This window comes from Canis lupus, chromosome 30 (assembly GCF_003254725.2).
Source record: "Canis lupus dingo isolate Sandy chromosome 30, ASM325472v2, whole genome shotgun sequence".
In the NCBI taxonomy this organism is placed as follows: domain Eukaryota; kingdom Metazoa; phylum Chordata; class Mammalia; order Carnivora; family Canidae; genus Canis; species Canis lupus.
This window is the reverse complement of record NC_064272.1, coordinates 15,584,045-15,602,351: the sequence shown is the minus strand read 5'-3', so window position 1 is coordinate 15,602,351 and position 18,307 is coordinate 15,584,045. Positions and strand designations below refer to the sequence as shown.

Sequence of the window (18,307 nt, the reverse complement as noted above, 5' to 3'; positions counted from 1 at the left end):
CCCTCACAAATCTAGTGTTATTTCTATTAGGCTTCTCAATAACAAACAGGATTTTTGATGCCTAACTATGAGCTTCTCCAGTTTCCTCTGTGAACAGAACCCTCAAGGGAAACTTTTATCCCCAATCCACATTCCAGGTTACTCAGGCGTCACATGAATTGTATTTTTGACAACTGCCAAAAGAGAACTGTGTACAGAATGCCCTTCAACCCCACTGCTCCCTGCTGGTCATTTCAACCCTCATCAACCAAGTTCATAGGGAATTTCTCCTCCTTAGACTTTAACATTAGGATGGACTTCAGCCCTATATTCTTCTTTTATACCCCTCACTCCTCCAAAATAGGTCTTCTGAACATCACTTACTCAGTCTACCATCTCCTGAATTCAGAGTCTACACCCTACCCTACCCCCACGCTAATAGAAGAAAGAATTTGTGGGTGGAAGTCCACCTAACACACCTTACTATCCAAGGCTAGCCTCCAGAGTTGCAACCTGTTTCCCAAGCCAGCCCCCTACCTCTAATTTAAGATCCTTAAAGGGAGCTTGGTCCTTCATTCTTGGCATCTAAGGACATTTCAAGAACAGACAGAAACTAAACACAAGTCTAGAGCAACTTGAATCATGAGCTAAAAAGGCACAAGCATGCAGAATGCCTCACTACTTCACATTTTCCTGTTAGAACACGTGGTTTTTTGATTCTCAAACTTCATAGGCTACATATATCTCTCAATACAACACTTTTTTAAAGGCATTTATGTAAATATACATATATTTACATCCTAAAGCCTAAAACAACATTGTACAAAATAATGTACAGTATACTGGGATACCAGGTGTCCTCAAGAAGACATACAGTGTATTACTATGTAAAGTAACTGCTTCTTAACAATCAAATTAATGGTTTCATGTCCTAGAAGACTGTTTTAAGTATTTTTCATTGTATTTCTGTGTTACTTACATGGAGGAATTTTTACTGTGTTTTTGTAACATAGTAGGAAATTAGGCAGAGGTTCTGAGTTGAGAGTAATGCATTATAATTTCTCCTAATTAAAATATAAGAATTAGGCCTATGAGTTTTTGCAGAACAACTGATTTTTGGAATGGACTCCTCATGTTAAGTGGAAGTCGCCTGTATTTTCTTAGATCCTTTCACCCAAATCCCATCAGCAAGCCTCTCCCTAGGCTGTTCTGAACTGGTCTCGCCCCAACAGCTCATCTGTTCTCAATCTCTAACTATGATGCCTTGAATCCCTTTCTTGCATCTTCATGTCCACCCTCCAATTCCCCTCCCTTACTTTTACCTTCCATTCACCCATTCTTACCATCCTTTTCTTTATTTTCAGTTAATTTTTACTTTTGCTAAAGGGATATATGCACATAATCTAAAAGATCAAAGAAGCTGCAAGGCTTAAAACAACATAGCTCTCCCCCGTCTCATCCCCATCCCAGTGCAGCATGCCCAGAGTCACTTTCCACTATTAGCTCTTGCTAGAGAGGAAGACATACCATGAGAGACTCCTAACTCTGGGAAACAAAGGGCTGTGGAAGAGGAGGTGGGTGGGGGAATGGGGTAAATGGGTGACAGGCATTAAGGAGGGCACTTATGGGATGAGCACTGGGTATTATACTCTATGTTGGCAAATTGAATTTAAATTTTTAAAAACATTTTAAAAAGAAAAAATATTTAAATTTGAGAAAAAGTATCAAATAAGCTGAGTAAAATACTATTTCCTTGCTATTCCATTTTAAACTTTATCTACAGCCTTCATATTAGAGTAAGGATTTTTCTCTCTTAGACTTTCCCTTCCTCCTAATCTAAATTTATGCCAAAAATTATTGCTTAAATCCATATTTGGTGTATTTATTATTGAGACTAGTGTTCACTTAGGAGCCAAGTCATGAAAAATTGTTGACTTCCTTTCTGGAACAATTATTTTTGTGTTTTTCCTATACTTAATAATTGCCTAATTTCTTCATTTCCTTAGTTTTATTTGCAGGTCCAACTAAGCCTTCTTACCCCAAACAATAACTCTGTAAAATCACTCTCAATTCATTTTTCCATATAGTCAAACATGTCAGATTTACCACTTGTTATTTTATTTTTTCCTGATAATATTTATCAATTCCATTTTTTCCCTCCCTTTCCTGGTTCTAATCTTTACTGTTTCCTAAGCTTCCGGGTGTCATGGGTGTTATGTATGTCTTAACCAATGTTCTATAAATACCCAATTCCTTTCTACTATATTGGATTTCCCATTTCCTAGTTCCCATGTCATCCTCCTTGGTTTATTCCCTGGTTTTGGTGGATTATGTCCTATAGTCTTTTATGCTACATGTCTGAGAATGTTTTATTCCATCTTTATCCTTGATCAATTCATTTATTCTAAACTAGAAGTCATTTATATTTTGAAGATTGTAACTCAAATTATTGTAATTCATTATACTACTCTATTGCCTTCTATCTTCCAAAACTACTTTTGATAAATTAAATTTCATTCCCTTCTTTTCTCTCCTCTTTTCTCAATCAGCTGTTAGTGTGTCTTCTATTAACATTTAAGTTTCAAACTTCCCAGATGATGTACTTTGTTTTTTTTTTCTTTTCTTTTTTAAAAATTTTAAAAAAAATTGTGGAGGTATAATTTGTTTATCTTCATTTATTATGCTGAGCACTTTTTCAATGTGATAATTCATGTTTTCACTTTAGAGAAATATTATTTTTTATTTTTTTTGAAATATTATTTTTTTAATATAATTTTCTAATGACTCTTTTCTCTTTTTTTCCTTACTAGTTGCATAATAAATGTCTGGAACTGATCTATAAATTTTTCTTTCTCTCTCTTATTGTCTGTCTCTTTTTCCCCTACTTTATCAGAGAGTTCTTCCAGTCCTGTCACTGAACATTTTGTTTTAGCTATCATATTTTTAATATTCAAAAGCTCTTTCTTGGAGAGTCTGGGTGACTTAGCGGTTGAGCATCTGCCTTTGGTTCAGGTCGTGATCCTGGGGACCTGGGATCGAGTCCCACTGCCTATGTCTCTGCCTCTCTCTCTCTGATTCTCTCATAAATAAATAAAGAAAATCTTAAAAAAAAAAAAAAAAGCTCTTATTGTTTGGTCCGTTTCAAAAAAATAAAACTGCTCTTTTTCAACATTTTCTCTTATCTCTCTGAGGATATCATGGCTTCTTTGAAGCATTTTCCTACTCTCAACATTGTCTCTGTTTTCACTGAGTTCCTTTTTTAATCCTTGTTTCTCTGGTTGTTTGCTTCATGTTGGAAGCTTTCTTCCAAAGTCTGATTATCTTTTGATGCCCTTTCATATTTAAGAGTGAATCACCAGAAAGGTGAGTTGAAACTTTGTACGCGAGCCTCTAATCAGGTTATAGGTAGCTGGAAAATTTTTGCGGGAGGAAGTCACATTTGGTGAAATGTCAGTATCTATAGGTCTCTTCCCCAGGATGGTTCCATTTCTTCTGAGGAGGATCGTCCAGTATTCCTGGCATAGTGGTAAGACTGCCAGTATGTTAGAGCTGAGAACAGGAAGAGAGTTGGGAATTTCACTGTTCAAATGTAGAATGTCCTGTAATCCCCCAGTTTTGAATTCTATTCTCATCAGTGACTTTCTCAGTGCTCAGTGTTCCCAGACTATCTCTGATTGTTTCTCCAGAGATGCCTACAAAACTGGGGGTGGGGAATGGTCTCCTTGTTTATGGAGTTAAGAGTAGGCTCTAAAGATCTATCTTCTCCTCATAAAAGCTTTCAAATAGAGTCCCACTCACCATATCACCCTACTTTCTATGGTACTGGGTACCTCGAATTCCTAAGCCTTTCCAGACAGCTGTGAGTCAACTTGCCTTCCATCTGCATTTCCTTTCACTGGCACTTGGCTCTGACATTTCTTCACTCTGCTAAGTCATGCACCATCCTTCCACCTACTTTCCATCTTTATATCTTGTGGTTTAGGGTTACTTATATCACCTTGATTTATCAAAGATGGAGCTTGTGCCTCCTTTTTCTTGCTTTCTCTATGGTTTGAGGATGATTTTTTTTTTTTTTTGAGAAAAAAATAAATGAGGGCTGGAGAAAGAAAGAGTAGATATGTTCTTTGGTTTGGCATCTTGAAACCTTTCTATTTCATAGGTCTTTTTATTACATCATATTCTCTCCTGCCAGTTTCCTTCTCATTTGTAATTTCAGTCTTCCAGAATTTCTTGTTTTAGTGATTTCAGACATACAATATTTCATTTATTAATGACTTAACAAATTCCATATCTACTTGTCATATCTCATTTGTAGTAATTACTATCTGCAACTTAATAGGGAACACTGGGTGTACATATTAATTGGGAGGGGATTATTCATCAATTGGAAGAGATAAGTGATCAATCTCTTTGTGGGATTTATCTTTCTTATCAGATAGGCTGGTTATTCTGTTTGCCGTCCTGCCCCTCCATTCTCACACTTCTCTGTGCCCCAGAAGACTGACCTCTATGGACAACTCTCCTCTCCCATTCCACTCACTGCCATTCCTACCCACTTCACTCTTTCCCTGCCTCATTGCATCTTTGGCAACATTACTCTATAGCCATAGCCCCTACAGTATAATAGCTCCTGGTTTCACAAGGGAACTCTTTCTAGTTGGTTCCTTTGACCCTGCCTACATCTCTGTAAATAGTCTCTTTATTAAACTGTTTTCAATTATACTCTGAGTGCCATTTCTTCCTTATTGGACACTGACTGATACATCAGTTTTAAAAAATGTTTGAACTAGCTCATCTCTAAAGTCCATTGAGTTCTTATGTTCTATGTCAACAATTGGCACTTAACTATAAAGGCTCTGAGAAAATTAGGCTTCCTTTCAGTTAAGATTCTTACTATAGCAAAGAAACTCTCCAAATAATGATGCTAAGCCCCTATGAAATATAAGCATTATACATGCAACTTAAACTAGCAGAGAAAACTAGGATATATATATTGTTCCCCTTAGACAATGGAGTCAGTTCTGATAAAAATGTATTTGTTATTTTTTATTCAATTTTTAATTGAAGTATAACTGACATACTTATATTAGTTTCAGACATACAACATAGTAATTTGATATCTGTATATATTGTGAAATGATCACCACAATAAGTCCATTTAACATTCATCACCATACATAATTATAGAATTTTATTTTCTTGTGATGAGAACTTTTAAGATTTACTTGCTTAGCAATTTTCAAATATGCAATGCAGTATTGTTAACTATACTCCATTCTATACATTACATCCCATGATTTATTTATTTTGTAACTAGAAGTTTATACCTTTTGACTCCCTGTACCCATTTCACCCATCCCCCAACCACCGCCCCCGGCAACAACTAATTTGTTCTCTGTATTCTATTAGCTTAGGTTTAAAAATTTAAGGACACCTGGGTGGCTCAGTCAGTTAAGCATCCAACTCTTGATTTCAGCTTAGGTCATAATCTCAGGGTTGTGAGATTGAATCCCACACTGGGCGCCACACTGGGCGTGGAATCTGCTTCAGATTTTCTCTCTCCCTCTCCCTGTGCCCCTCCCTGACCTCTCTCTCCCTCTCTAAAAATGAAAATAATAAAAGAAAACATTAAAAAATATATTTTTAGATTGGACAAGTGAAATCATACATATTTGTCTTTTCCTATCTGATTTATTTCACTGAGCACAATGTTCTCAAGTTCCCTCCATATTGTTACAATTAGCAAGATTTCATTCTTTTTTATGGTTGACTAATATGTCATTGTACATATACACTACATTTTCTTCATTCATCCACCAACAGATACTTAGGTTTTTTCTGTATCCTTATTATTATAAATAATGCTTCAGTGTACATAGGGGTGCATATATCGTTTTTCAAATAGGGGTGTATATAATTGCACATAGGGATGCAAGTTTACATTTTCAATTTTTTCAGATAAATACCAAAAAATGCAATTGCTAGAGCACATTGTAGCTCTATTTTTAATTTTTGAGGAACTTCCATACTGTTTTTCATAGTGACTGCACCAATTTACATAGCTACCAACAGTGCACAAGGGCTTCCTTTTCTCCACATCTTCACCAACAACTTATTTCTTCTCTTTTTGATACTAGTCATTCAGATAGTTGTGAGATGATATCTCATTGTGGTTTTGATTTGCATTTCCCTGATGATAAGTAATGTTAAGCATCTTTTCATGTGTCCGTTGGCCATCTGTATGTCTTCTCTGGAAAAATGTCTATTCAGACACTCTGCCCATTTTTATTTTTATTTTTCTAAAGATTTTATTTATTTATTCATGAAAGACACAGAGAGAGAGAGAGAGGCAGAGGCATAGGCAGATGGAGAAGCAGGCTCCCCACAAAGAGCCTGATGTGGGACTCAATCCAGCATCCTGGGATCACGCCCTGGGCCAAAGGCAGATGCTCAACCGCTGAGCCACCCAGGTGTCCCCATTTTTAATCATATTATTTGTTCTTATGCTACTGAATTATATGAGTTCTTTATTATATTTGATATTAACCCCTTAGCAGATAAATATTTGCAAATATTTTTTCCCATTCAGTACATTGCCTTTTTCTTATGTTGATGGTTTCCTTTGCTGTACAAAAGTTTTTTTTTTATTTTGATGTAGTCCCACTTGTTTATTTTTGTTTTTGTACTTTTGCTTTTGTTGTCAAATTCAAAAAATTATTACCAACACCAGTGTCAAGGGGTTTAATGGTTATGTTTTCTTCTAGGAGTTTTTCGGGTCTTGTGTTCAAATCTTTAATCCATTTTGAGTTAATTTTTGTGTATGGTATAAGACAGCAGTTCAATTTTCATTCTTTTGCATGTGGCTGTCCAGCTTTCCCCAACATCAATTATTGAAGAGACAGTCCTTTCCCCGTTATATATTCTTGACACTTTTGTCATAAATTAATCAACCATATATGCATGGGTTTATTTCTGGGCTCTTTATGCTGTTCTGTTGATCCATGTATTTCTTTTCATGCCAACACATTTGCTATTTTTGACTTTGAAAACACAGAGATAGCCAAAATTAATTCCAAAGTTTCAATTGGGTTTTTTCAACATTTTTCAACATTTTTTTCTTCTTTTCTCTTAGATACTAAAGGAAACCATTAAAGGCCCAAAAAAATGCAAAAAAAATTTTTTTTCACCAATCCTTTCATTAATAAATGAATTCCTTGACCTCACCCTCACCACAGACATCAGATTATCTCTTTCACCAGCACAGTCAGATTTTTTGTACCAATTGAACTGACCCACTTTCTCACCTCTCATAGACCCTTTAACTCATTCCTATTTTAAACTGTTCTTGCCAAGGTTTTCTTCAATTTCTCTGATGCTAAATCCAATGGATGCTTCTTAGTCTTTGTCTTACCTGACATCTCAGTAGCATTAGACACCATTGCTTTCATGAAATACTCTCTTCCTTGTCTTTGCTGTTGTCTCATCTTTTTTTATTTTCCTTCTATCTATCTGATTACTTCTGAGTCTCTTTAGTGGACATCTTTTCCTCAGCCCATCCCTTAAATGTTCATGCTTGTCAAGCCCTTGTTCCCCTTGTCCTAGTCTTCCTTATCTTCCTACTTACACTCTTCCACTGAATGTTCTTCTCTACTCCTATGGCTTCAAAACCCAATTAACACTAATGACTCTCAAATGGGTCATCTCAAGTCCAGATCTTCCTCCTGACCTTCAAGAATATTGTCTGTGACTAAACACTAGATAACTCTATCAGCATGACCACAGATTCCCCCTATTCAACATTTCACTTTCATCTATATTCCTATTCCAGTGAATCACACCAAGCCAGAGATCTGGGTAAAATCCTTGACTCTTTTCTGCCCCTCATCCCCATACCCAATCAATGATCAAGTCTTATTGATTCTGTCTGAGATGTACTTTAAGTCTATGATCCAGGTCTCTCCATTCTCATTGCCATTTCCCTAGACCAAATCAATTCCCTCCTACTAATATTGTTACTATCCTCATATCTAGATTCTATAATACAGCCAGAGTGATCTTCATAAAATATAGGTAAGACCATGTTACATTCTTCCTAAAAGCCTGAAATGGTTTTACACTCCTAAAAAGACAAAGCCCATATTCCTCAACATGGTTTACAAGCCCCAGTACCTGGTCTCCTATCCTGTCATTCAAATTACTCCAGCCAAATTAAGCCCCCTTTAGTTCCTCCAACAATCTATGATCACTCTTACTCTAAATATTCCCACACAAGTTTCCCTCCACCTATTACATGCCTATCAATGTTACCAGTATTATCATCTACAAATCCTTAAGTCTCTGCTTAGAAGTCTCCATGCTCTCTAAATCTGCATTTAGTGTGCAACCAGAGCACACTACTTATCCACTTATCACACTCCGTTATAGTTGCCTGTTACTTGTCTCTCTTCCCCTTTTAGATCATAAGCACTGTGAGGATTAAAACTGAACCTATTATAGCTCCAATGCTTTGAACATTACTTGGTAGAAAGTAGCCACTAAAAAAATAATGGTTGAATGATGACCAAGAGAATAAACAAATAAACCATCAGATTAAACATAGTACCAATGGAAGTACATTTTACATATGGACTTTCTTTCTCTTGCTTTCTTACCTCTCAATAAACAAAAAACAAGTAAGTTACCCTTCACACCAAATAAGCCATAGCTTACAAAGAGGTAACTAACGTGTAGTTAGTTATAAATGACAGCCAAGGAGAACTCTATCTGAGCCTTTGCTTTATCCTTTCTCTTTTTCCTCTTACACATAAAATTTTCAAACTGACAGTTGAAACAGGCTGAAGACAAAGCATATGGCTGACTTTCTCTTGCTCTGCCTGATGCCCTCCCCAAACCATCTATGTACATGGGATAAAAAAGAACCTATGATAACATTTTGCTTGAACCAGAACTCTAGAACATTAATTAAAGCTGAGCACACCTGCTCTGAACTGCAGAATCAGAGATTTATGTGAACTTGTAAAATTGAGGCTTTCTAACCTTTCGCAGGATTTATGTTTCCTTTAAATAAGCATTTCCTCTTTGTAATGCAATTTTTTTTTTAAGTTTATGTCAGTGACTAACCTGCCAGTATAAACAGATATGCTGTTCAGTTCCTTTATTGCCTGCTCTTTACCCTTTTTACCCAGTGCCTGTCAAATATTTAATTTAAGGTTTCGGTTGAAAATAAGCAGGTCCAACAATGAGGCCTATAATTTCTTGGTCTAAACTGAACTTGTTAGTGAAGTGATCGAAAAAGATGTCTATGCATTCAAACTCCACACTTAATGTAAGAACATTTTAATACAGTTATTCACATATCTGCCTATTATTTCCAAAGTATCAGATATCTTATCATGGTTTGTCATAAGCAAGACTTACTGATTTCTTAGGTTACAGAGCATGCCCACGTGTAGAGTCCTTTCAGATAAGGCCAAGTTTTTAATCAAACGAAGATACTATAATTTTGAGATTCGGATACTAATGGCCTTGGAAAGAGAGAGTTCGGTGAGGTAAACATATTCAAGTTTGTTACCTTGGATAGGTTCATTCCCAGCACTGTAAGTGTCACCAAGCCAGCACAACAGACCAAAGCACTGGAGCTGGAGAGTCCAGAACTTGGTGGGATGTTTCCATCCACTAAGCAATTCATTCCAGTCAGGCTGCTAAGACCAAAGTGTTCCTAAGAATAGAAGGAGAAAAAGTGCTAGTAACTTTGGTGTTGGATTTGAGAAGAAGTAAAACATTCTTTTCGTTCCCTAGAGAGTAAACGTTTATCAATGGACTTATTATGCTATTTATAGAAATGACTTGTGCAATCCAATTTAGTTGAGTCTATACATGACATTTCATTTAATGATTCTTGGCCATAGGGTTCGGTAATCTGAAGATTATTTTTTACTTTGTTCAACAAAAAGCTATTGATCCATTTCTTAAAATTACCTTGGATGATCTTTTCTTTGAATGTTGATTTGAATAAATATAGAAAAAATATTAGACAGTTATAATTCAATTTTTCAGGTAGCAAGAGAAGAAATATACAATATTAGTAAGGCAGGTTAAATCCCATGTACCACATCCCAACACACCATGACTGTGAAAGTCTAACACAAAGCACTAGCTTGTTTCTATTGAGTATCTTTCTTCAAGAGGTCCTCTGAAGAAAAAGTGTTCTAAATTTCTTCAGTTTCATTTTACTTATGGAAAAACATAGGCATCAAAAGATTAAAAGTTTTTTCCAACATTACATATAGGGAGCTGGGAGTAGGACCCAGGTCTCTGATTTCTGGTTGAGAACTTCTCCATTGCAGTCAGAAACATGGGCCAGCATACTGTCACTATGATTTAATATAAGTCAGCCATATGAGGAAATCCAGATTTTTACTAGAGTTTATAGATACAGTTAAACCATATGGTAGCTTTCAAGACGGCCAAATTAGAATTCAGCCACAAATGAGAACACAGACTCTAAACGAAGCAGAGAAACTCTTATTTTTACAAGTAGGAAAGCCCAAAGAAATAATGAGACTCTGATCTAAAGATGGAAATCTCCAGAATACTTAGATGAATATCTAGGATGACACTTAGGATGATATTCTAAGATTATATCTTAATCTTTGTGGTTTAGGATTAAAAATAAATGCAAGGCCATCTCCTCCTCTAGAAAAAGTACCATCATGTTTGCAAATTACTCAAACAGCTCAAGACCAAAATACAAAATACTATTATATTACATAATTATGCATTTCATCATACATATTATTCTAGGGAGAAATTTCAGTAAACTAGTTAGAATAACCAAAGTAACAACAGAACTCTGCAAATTAAAGGCTGTTTTTTTCCTTTTTTTTTTTTTGTCCTTTTTTCCTATGTTGGCAAGACTCACACACCACAAAAAAAAAAAAAGAGATTCTGTTGGATGTACTTCTCTTCTTGATTTCAAGTCATCTAAAAATTTCCTTTCCAGAAATACAAACAAATTATAAACTGAAATACTGCTGCTGCCAATGCCCTTTCATAAGAACATCAGACAGCTTGTTTAAAAAAAATCCTTGGAGAATGCTATATATTTAACCATAAACTGATCCACAGTGTATCTTGAATGTGAATCATACTTACAAACTTATCACACAATGTTTAAATTAAAATGTACAACAGATTCAAAAATGTAAATGGATTTTGCCAAATTCTGTAATAGCTCTATCCCAAAAGGATAACATGTTCAATTTAATATAAACAGATTATCCTGATATTTTCTAGTATTTGAATTTGAAGGTTTCTAAACAAGCTAACATTTAAATTACTTCTCTGCCAAAAGTTTATTGTACAAACCTACTTTTGCACATAAGTTGTCAAACCGAAAAAGAAGGCTGTAAGACCTCAAATTCTCAAAAACAATCCAAAGCAACATGCAGTATTTAGGTCACTTTACCCATATGCTATAAAAGGCATGTTGCTATAAGGAAGATCAAATTGCATTTGCCAGGCAAATCCTTCCAAATACCATAATTCCCACTAATGCATATGATAAGCCAAATATCTTGAAGATTTAAAAGCTGCCAATACCTCTTCCCATAAGTTATTACCATGTGTCTGGATGAAGAAGAAAGAAAAAGAAAAAGAAAAAGGCAAAGGAAAACGAAGAAAGAAGAAAGAAAGAAAGAAAGAAAGAAAGAAAGAAAGAAAGAAAGAAAGAAAGAAAGAAAGAAAGAAAGAAGAAAGAAAGAAAGAAAGAAAGAAAGAAAGAAAGAAAGAAAGAAAGAAAGAAAGAAAGAAAGAAAGAAAGAAGAAAGAAAGAAAGAAATGAATGCAGGAACTCTTAAGACCAAAACCACCATAACTAGAGTACAGGACTACACATCAGAGATAAATGTGATTCTTTTTTGTAATGGATATGCCACTGAGTCCTAAGCTACTCGTGACAAAGTTTCATATAGGACCACCAGACAGTAAAGAATACAAACTCTAAAACATGGATTTTAACAAACAAATCAAAATGATTTAGCAAATCAATTTTCTTTTCATCTTTACACTTTTTAATTCAGAGAAAAAGTAGAAACATTTCATTTTTTTGTTCTTGCCCATGACATTAGAGATGTCGTGGTAATTATTCAATGTTTCTAAGGAAAATGCTTATCCTAGCTAACTTCATCACTACATCCTTTTTTTTAACCCCATCTGAAGTGGTAATAACAATACTAGTTGTTTACTTATTGAATGCCTACTATGCGTCAAGCACTGTGTAATCTTTGTAACAACTCTTTGCTGGATGGCAAAGACATCATTATACAGATAACAAACCTGACAATTAGAGGTTGAATTAGGCAGCTGAGTAGAGCTCAGATTCAAACCTAGGGCTGTTGGATTTTAAATCCTATTACACTACATACCTACATATCATCAGAACATATATATTACTAGATTGCATCCTTCAAAAGAAAACTTGAACAAAGATTTTAAAAAGAGAAGGATTTTTGTCAGATGTAACCAATGAACAACCATTCCTGCCCCTGTGAACACCACCCAGGAACAGTCTTATCTGCATTATCCTCTGAAATATATAAATCAGCAAAATAGAACAGAAACATCAGTTAGCATTGAAAGGTGACCAAAAAATACATAAAGTAAATAAAATAAAGTAAAATAAAATAATTATTGATATATAATACACATTATAAGTTCAACAGCTAGTAGTTGCCTTATAAACCAATTTACCTGAATTCCTTTAAATCCGCACAAGAAATAGTTGTGCCACAGAGGCTTAGTTTTGTCAATCTGAATATTATTAGCACTAGTACTGAAGTCCCTGCAAAAACAAAAGACACCGTTAATTTTAAAGGTAACAAAAAAAAAAAAAAAAAGGGCTGCAAAATCAATGGCTTACTGCTGCCATCTTGTGCCAAGACAGTGATACTGAAATTTCATTTTCGACTTATTTTCATCTATGTACTTCACAGTCCGTTCAAAAACAACATACATCCCCACATGCTAAAAGGGAAGTTATAGTGACCTTTACAATTAAACTACATCTGATTGACCCTTTCTATTTCCTGAAACAGAGAGGAACCAATATACTTCAGCATAATCTACAACATTTTTAATTTCATGATGGTCCTTATTATGTTGATGTAAATCACTAAATGCTTATCCTTGGGGTTTGCTGCTTGGCATACCTCTAACTGTAATGGTACTCAAAGACTTCTCTCCCCATACTCTCTGCCATCCATCAAATTTTACCATCTGCACAGTTTAAGAAGAAGACAGAAAAAAACAAAACAAGTAATGGTGATTCTAATGTATCATAATTCATTGAGTAAGAGTCCATGACTCTATACTGATACAAATTAACAAATGAATAACTAGCTAAATGAAGGAGAAGGAAAATCTCTTCCTTAGAGTAAAATGCCAAATAATAGATGAAGTAGAAATGACAGAAATTAAAAAAATCACTATTTGGTAAACTCCATGATAATTGTGTCAGGAAAGAATTATCAATGGATGCTAAAGTTAGGGAGTAAAAATTGGATAAGAAACAAAATATTTACATAGATTCAAAGTATTTCCCCATCAGATACTTATTGAAAAGGGAAAAATACTTTGCAAGACAAAAGTTCTTTGTCTTATGACAAAAAATCTGACAGACACCACCTTAACCAAATGATTAAAATTAACACCACCAATAAGGGACATCATGTGCCTCCTTGATATCATGCACTGAGAACATATCAGTTGATATGTAGGAATTCTTTATATTATTTTGTGAGTTCTTTGTAAGTCAAAAATTATCTCAAAATTAAAAATAGATAAATAGGCTTCTATATCAGCTAAAGGACAAAATAACATGAAATGGAGGAGGAGGGAGTCATTTAAAAAGTGAGGAAATAAGAAACATTCCCTATATTGACTGAACATGCTTTCGACCTAGTTTACTAAACACCCACTATGCGCCAGACCCTGTAGTAGGTACCCTCCATGCATTATCTTAATTCAGTAACATGGACACATCAGGATCCCTGGGTGGCTCAGCAGTTTAGTACCTGCCTTCCACCCAGGGCGTGATCCTGGAGTCCCAGGATTGAGTCCCACACCAGGCTCCCTGCATGAAGCCTGCTTCTCCCTCTGCCTGTGTCTCTGCCTCTCTCTCTCTCTCTCTCTCTCTCTCACTCTGTGTGTGTGTGTCTCTCTCATGAATAAATAAATAAAATCTTAAAAAAGAATAACATGGACACATCATCTTCTAAAAAAATATTTAAGTATGCAAGGCATTCATAGGAATATAAAGGCAAAAGGCAAGGGGCTTATCTTCTAAGCATTTGTAATCTAGCTGAAACATGAACACAAATCATAATCACACACTATTGTCACACGATGGTGTATAATATGGAATGGGATATGAGATCAAGAGGGCATCAACTTTATAATCAGCATATTAGAGTGGAGAGGTGAGGCCTTCTTGGGAGCTCAGAGAGATTGAGTGACTCTCCAAGAACACACACAGTATGTCTCCAGCTCACAAGCATTTTACTGTCAGCCACAGAAGTTAAAATATATTGCTCACAGTCAACAAGAAGTCACATAATTTGGAAAGCAGATAAAATTATGTTAGCAAAACTGATCAGATTCTGTTTCTAGTTAAGCAAAATCTTGAAAGTCACCACAAAGAAAAGAAAACCAGGAAGGAGTCAGGGCTGGTGATATACTGAAAGAAGAAGAGGAGAAAATTTGTTATAGATGCAGGAAGCTACATGAGAAATATCAAAGAAAAAGCTGAAAAGTGCCAGTTCCTACAGAATTAGAAACATAGCTTAAATCTGTCATAGAAAAGACTTCTCTTTGACTAGTTATTTCATGTCTGTTCTTTCTAGCATCCATGTCTTGCCTCTCTGCCCAACCATTTCCTAAGATTCAAAAACAGGCACACATTTTCCCATCAATTCCTAACTTGTATCACCCATCTGCTTTCTCCACTCTTGCATCCATGTTGCAGAATGCTAGGGAAAAAGTCCTAAAAATGAACAGTTACGATTTACTACATTGATTATTTCCACCTATACATTTTATTCAGTGATTGACTTGTTCTGCCCAATGTCTACCTTGTGTGTGCCAGACACTGGGCTAGACCATTTACAATAACAGTATCATAAAAAAAAAAAAAAAAACTTAGGGGTGCCTGGGTGGCTCAGTCAGTTAAGTGTCTGCCTTTGGCTCAGGTCATGATCCCAGAGTCCTGGAATCAAGCCCCATATTGGGCTCTCCACTCAGCAAGGAGTCTGTTTCTCCCTCTCCCTCTGCCCCACCCCCACCCAAGATCATGCTTGCTTTCTCTCTCTCTATCTCAAATAAATAAATAAAATCCTTTTAAAAATAAACACTTAGAGAAAAGTTTAAGGTAAAATGTACAAGACATATACCCTTACAGCAACAAGGTATTTCTGAGAAAAATTGAAGAAGACCTAAATTAATGGACAGATATATCACACTCATAGATTGGAGTAAATACTATTAAGATGTCAGTTTTTCCCAAATTGATCTCTACACTCAGTATAACTCCAATAAAATCTCAGTGTGCTCTTTCATAGAAGTTGAATAGCTAATTCCAAAATTAATAAGGGGGGCTTATTAATGGATGGCTCAGTTGGTTGGACATCTGCCTCCAACTCAGGTCATGATCCCAGGATCTCAGGATCCTGGGATCGAGCCTCACATCAGGCTTGCTGTTCAGCGTGGATCTGCTTCTCCCTTTCCCTCTTCCCCATCCCCTGGCTCATTCTCTCTCTCTGTCTCAAATAAATAAATAAAATATTTTTAATTAAATTAAATTAAATTAATAAGGAAATGCAAAAGATCTAGAATAGCCAGAATTAATTTGAGAAAGATAAACAATGTTAGATATGTCTTACACCTGATTCCAGGACTTCTTATAAAGCTACAATTTTCAATTAGCAAACCACATTAACCAATACATTAAAAGGATCATTCACCACAATCAAGTGGGATTTATTCTGGGGATGCAGGATGGTTCAATATTCGCAAGTCAACATCATAGCATCCACAAACTGAAGGATAAAAATCATATGATCAACTCAATAGACGCAGAAATAGCATTTGACAAAATTCAACATCTGTTTGTGATAAAAGCTCTCAACAAAGTGGGTTTAGAGGGAATATACCTCAATATCATAAAGGCTATGGATGAAAAACTCACAGCTAACACCATACTCAATGGTGAAAAACTGAGAGCTCTTCCTCTAAGATCAGAAACAAGACAAGATGTCCACTGTCCCTACTTTTATTAAACATAGTGCTGAAAGTCCTAGTCACAGCTTTCAGACAAGAAAAAGAAATGAGGCACAATATGGGTAGGGAAGAAGTTAATCTGTCACTATGTGCAGATGACATGATGCTATAAACAGAAAACCCTAAAGACTCCATCAAAAAAAAAAAACTATTCAAAGTAATAAATGAATTCAGTAAAGTTGCAGGATACAAAATTAATGCCCAGAAATTGGTAACATTTCTACACACTAATAACAAAATAGCAGAAAGGGAAAGTAAGAAAACAATTTCATTTACAATTGCACTGAAAAGAATAAAATACCTAGAAATAAACTTAACCAGGGTGATGAAAGACCTGTACTCTGCACTATAAACCTCTGATGAAAGAAACTGAAGACAACACAAACATATGGAGAGATATTCTATGTTCATGGATTGGAAGAATTAATATTGATAAAATGTCCATATTATCCAAAACAATCTACAAATTCAATGCAAACCCTATCAAAGTACCAGAAGCATTTTTCACAGAACTAGAAAAAATAATCCTAAAATTTGTACAGGACAAAAGATCCCAAATACCAAAAGTGATCTTGAGAAAGAATAACAAAAGTAGAGGTATCACAATTCCAGATTTCAATATATACTACAAAGCTGTGGTAATCAAAACAGTATGGTACTGGCACAAAAACAGACACCTAGATCAAGGGAAGAGAATACAGAGCCCAGAATTAAACCCACACATATATTGTCAATTAATCTATAACAAATGAGATAAGACTATACCATGGGGAAAAGACAGTCTCATCAATGAATGGTGCTGGAAAACTGGATAACTACATGCAAAAGAATGAAACAGGACCCCCTTCTAAAACTGTGCATAAAAACAAACTCAAAATGGCTAAATGTGAGATCTGAAACCATAAAATCCATAAGAGAACACAGGCAATAATTTCTGACATCAGTAGTAGCAACATTTTTCAAGATAGGTCTCCTCAGGCAAGTTTATTTTTTATTATAACAAAAATAAACTACTGGGACTATATCAAAATAAAAAAAACCATCAGCAAAATAAAAAGGCAACCTACTGAATGGAAGAAGATATTTGCAAATGATCTATCTAATAAAGATTAATAACCAAACTATACAAAGAAATTATACAACTCATATCAAAAAACCCAAACAATCCAATTATAAAATGAGGAGAGGATCTGAATAGATACACAGATGGCCAACAGACACACAAAAAGATGCTCAACATCACTAATCATCAGGCAAATGCAAATCAAAACCCAAGGAGATATTATCTCACACCTATCAGAATGGCTAGGATCAAAAGGACAGGACATGGAGAAAAAGGAACCCTCATGCATTGTTGGTGGGAGTATAGATCAATACAGCCACTGGGGAAAACAATATGGAGGTCCCTCAAAAAATTAAACATAGAAACATCATACAAGGTGGGGCACCTGCGTGGCTCAGATGGTTGTCTGCTTTTGGCTCAGGTCATGATCTCAGGTTCTGGAATCAAGCACTGTGTTGGGCTCTCTGCTCAGCGGGGAGTCTGCTTCTTCCTCTCTCTCTGCCCCTCCCTCAGCTCATGCTCTCTCTCACACTCTCTCAAATGAATAAATAAAATCCTTAAAAAAATAAGAAACATCATACAATGCAGTAATTCCACTACTAAGTATTTACTCAAAGAAAATGAAAACACTAATTCAAAAAGATATATGCTCCCCTATGTTTATTGCAGCACTATTTATAATAGCCAAGATATGGAAGCAACCTAAGTGTCCAACAATAGATCAATGGATAAGGAAAATGTAGTACATATATATAATGAAATATTACTCAGCCATAAAATGGATGAGATCTTGTCATTTGTGACAATGTGGATGGACATAGAAGGTATTATGAGAAGTGAAATAAGTCAGACTAAGAAAGACAAATGCCATATGATTTCACTTATATGTGCGATCTAAAAAACAAAGCAAATGAATAAATAACAAAAAGCAGA

General features: G+C 35.4%; 1 protein-coding gene across 3 annotated transcripts in view; it reads right to left on the bottom strand.

Annotated features, from left to right (window-relative positions):
- GALK2 (galactokinase 2) overlaps positions 1-18,307 on the bottom strand; it is a 136,592-nt gene that overhangs the window by 93,807 nt on the left and 24,478 nt on the right. For all 3 annotated transcript variants that reach the window (XM_025472847.3, XM_025472846.3, XM_025472851.3), the window contains exons 4-5: positions 12,730-12,820; positions 9,551-9,697 (exon numbers count right to left, since the gene is read on the bottom strand). In XM_025472847.3, coding sequence (XP_025328632.1) covers positions 9,551-9,697; positions 12,730-12,820 — 238 coding nt within the window. The remainder of the gene's footprint in view (positions 1-9,550; positions 9,698-12,729; positions 12,821-18,307) is intronic.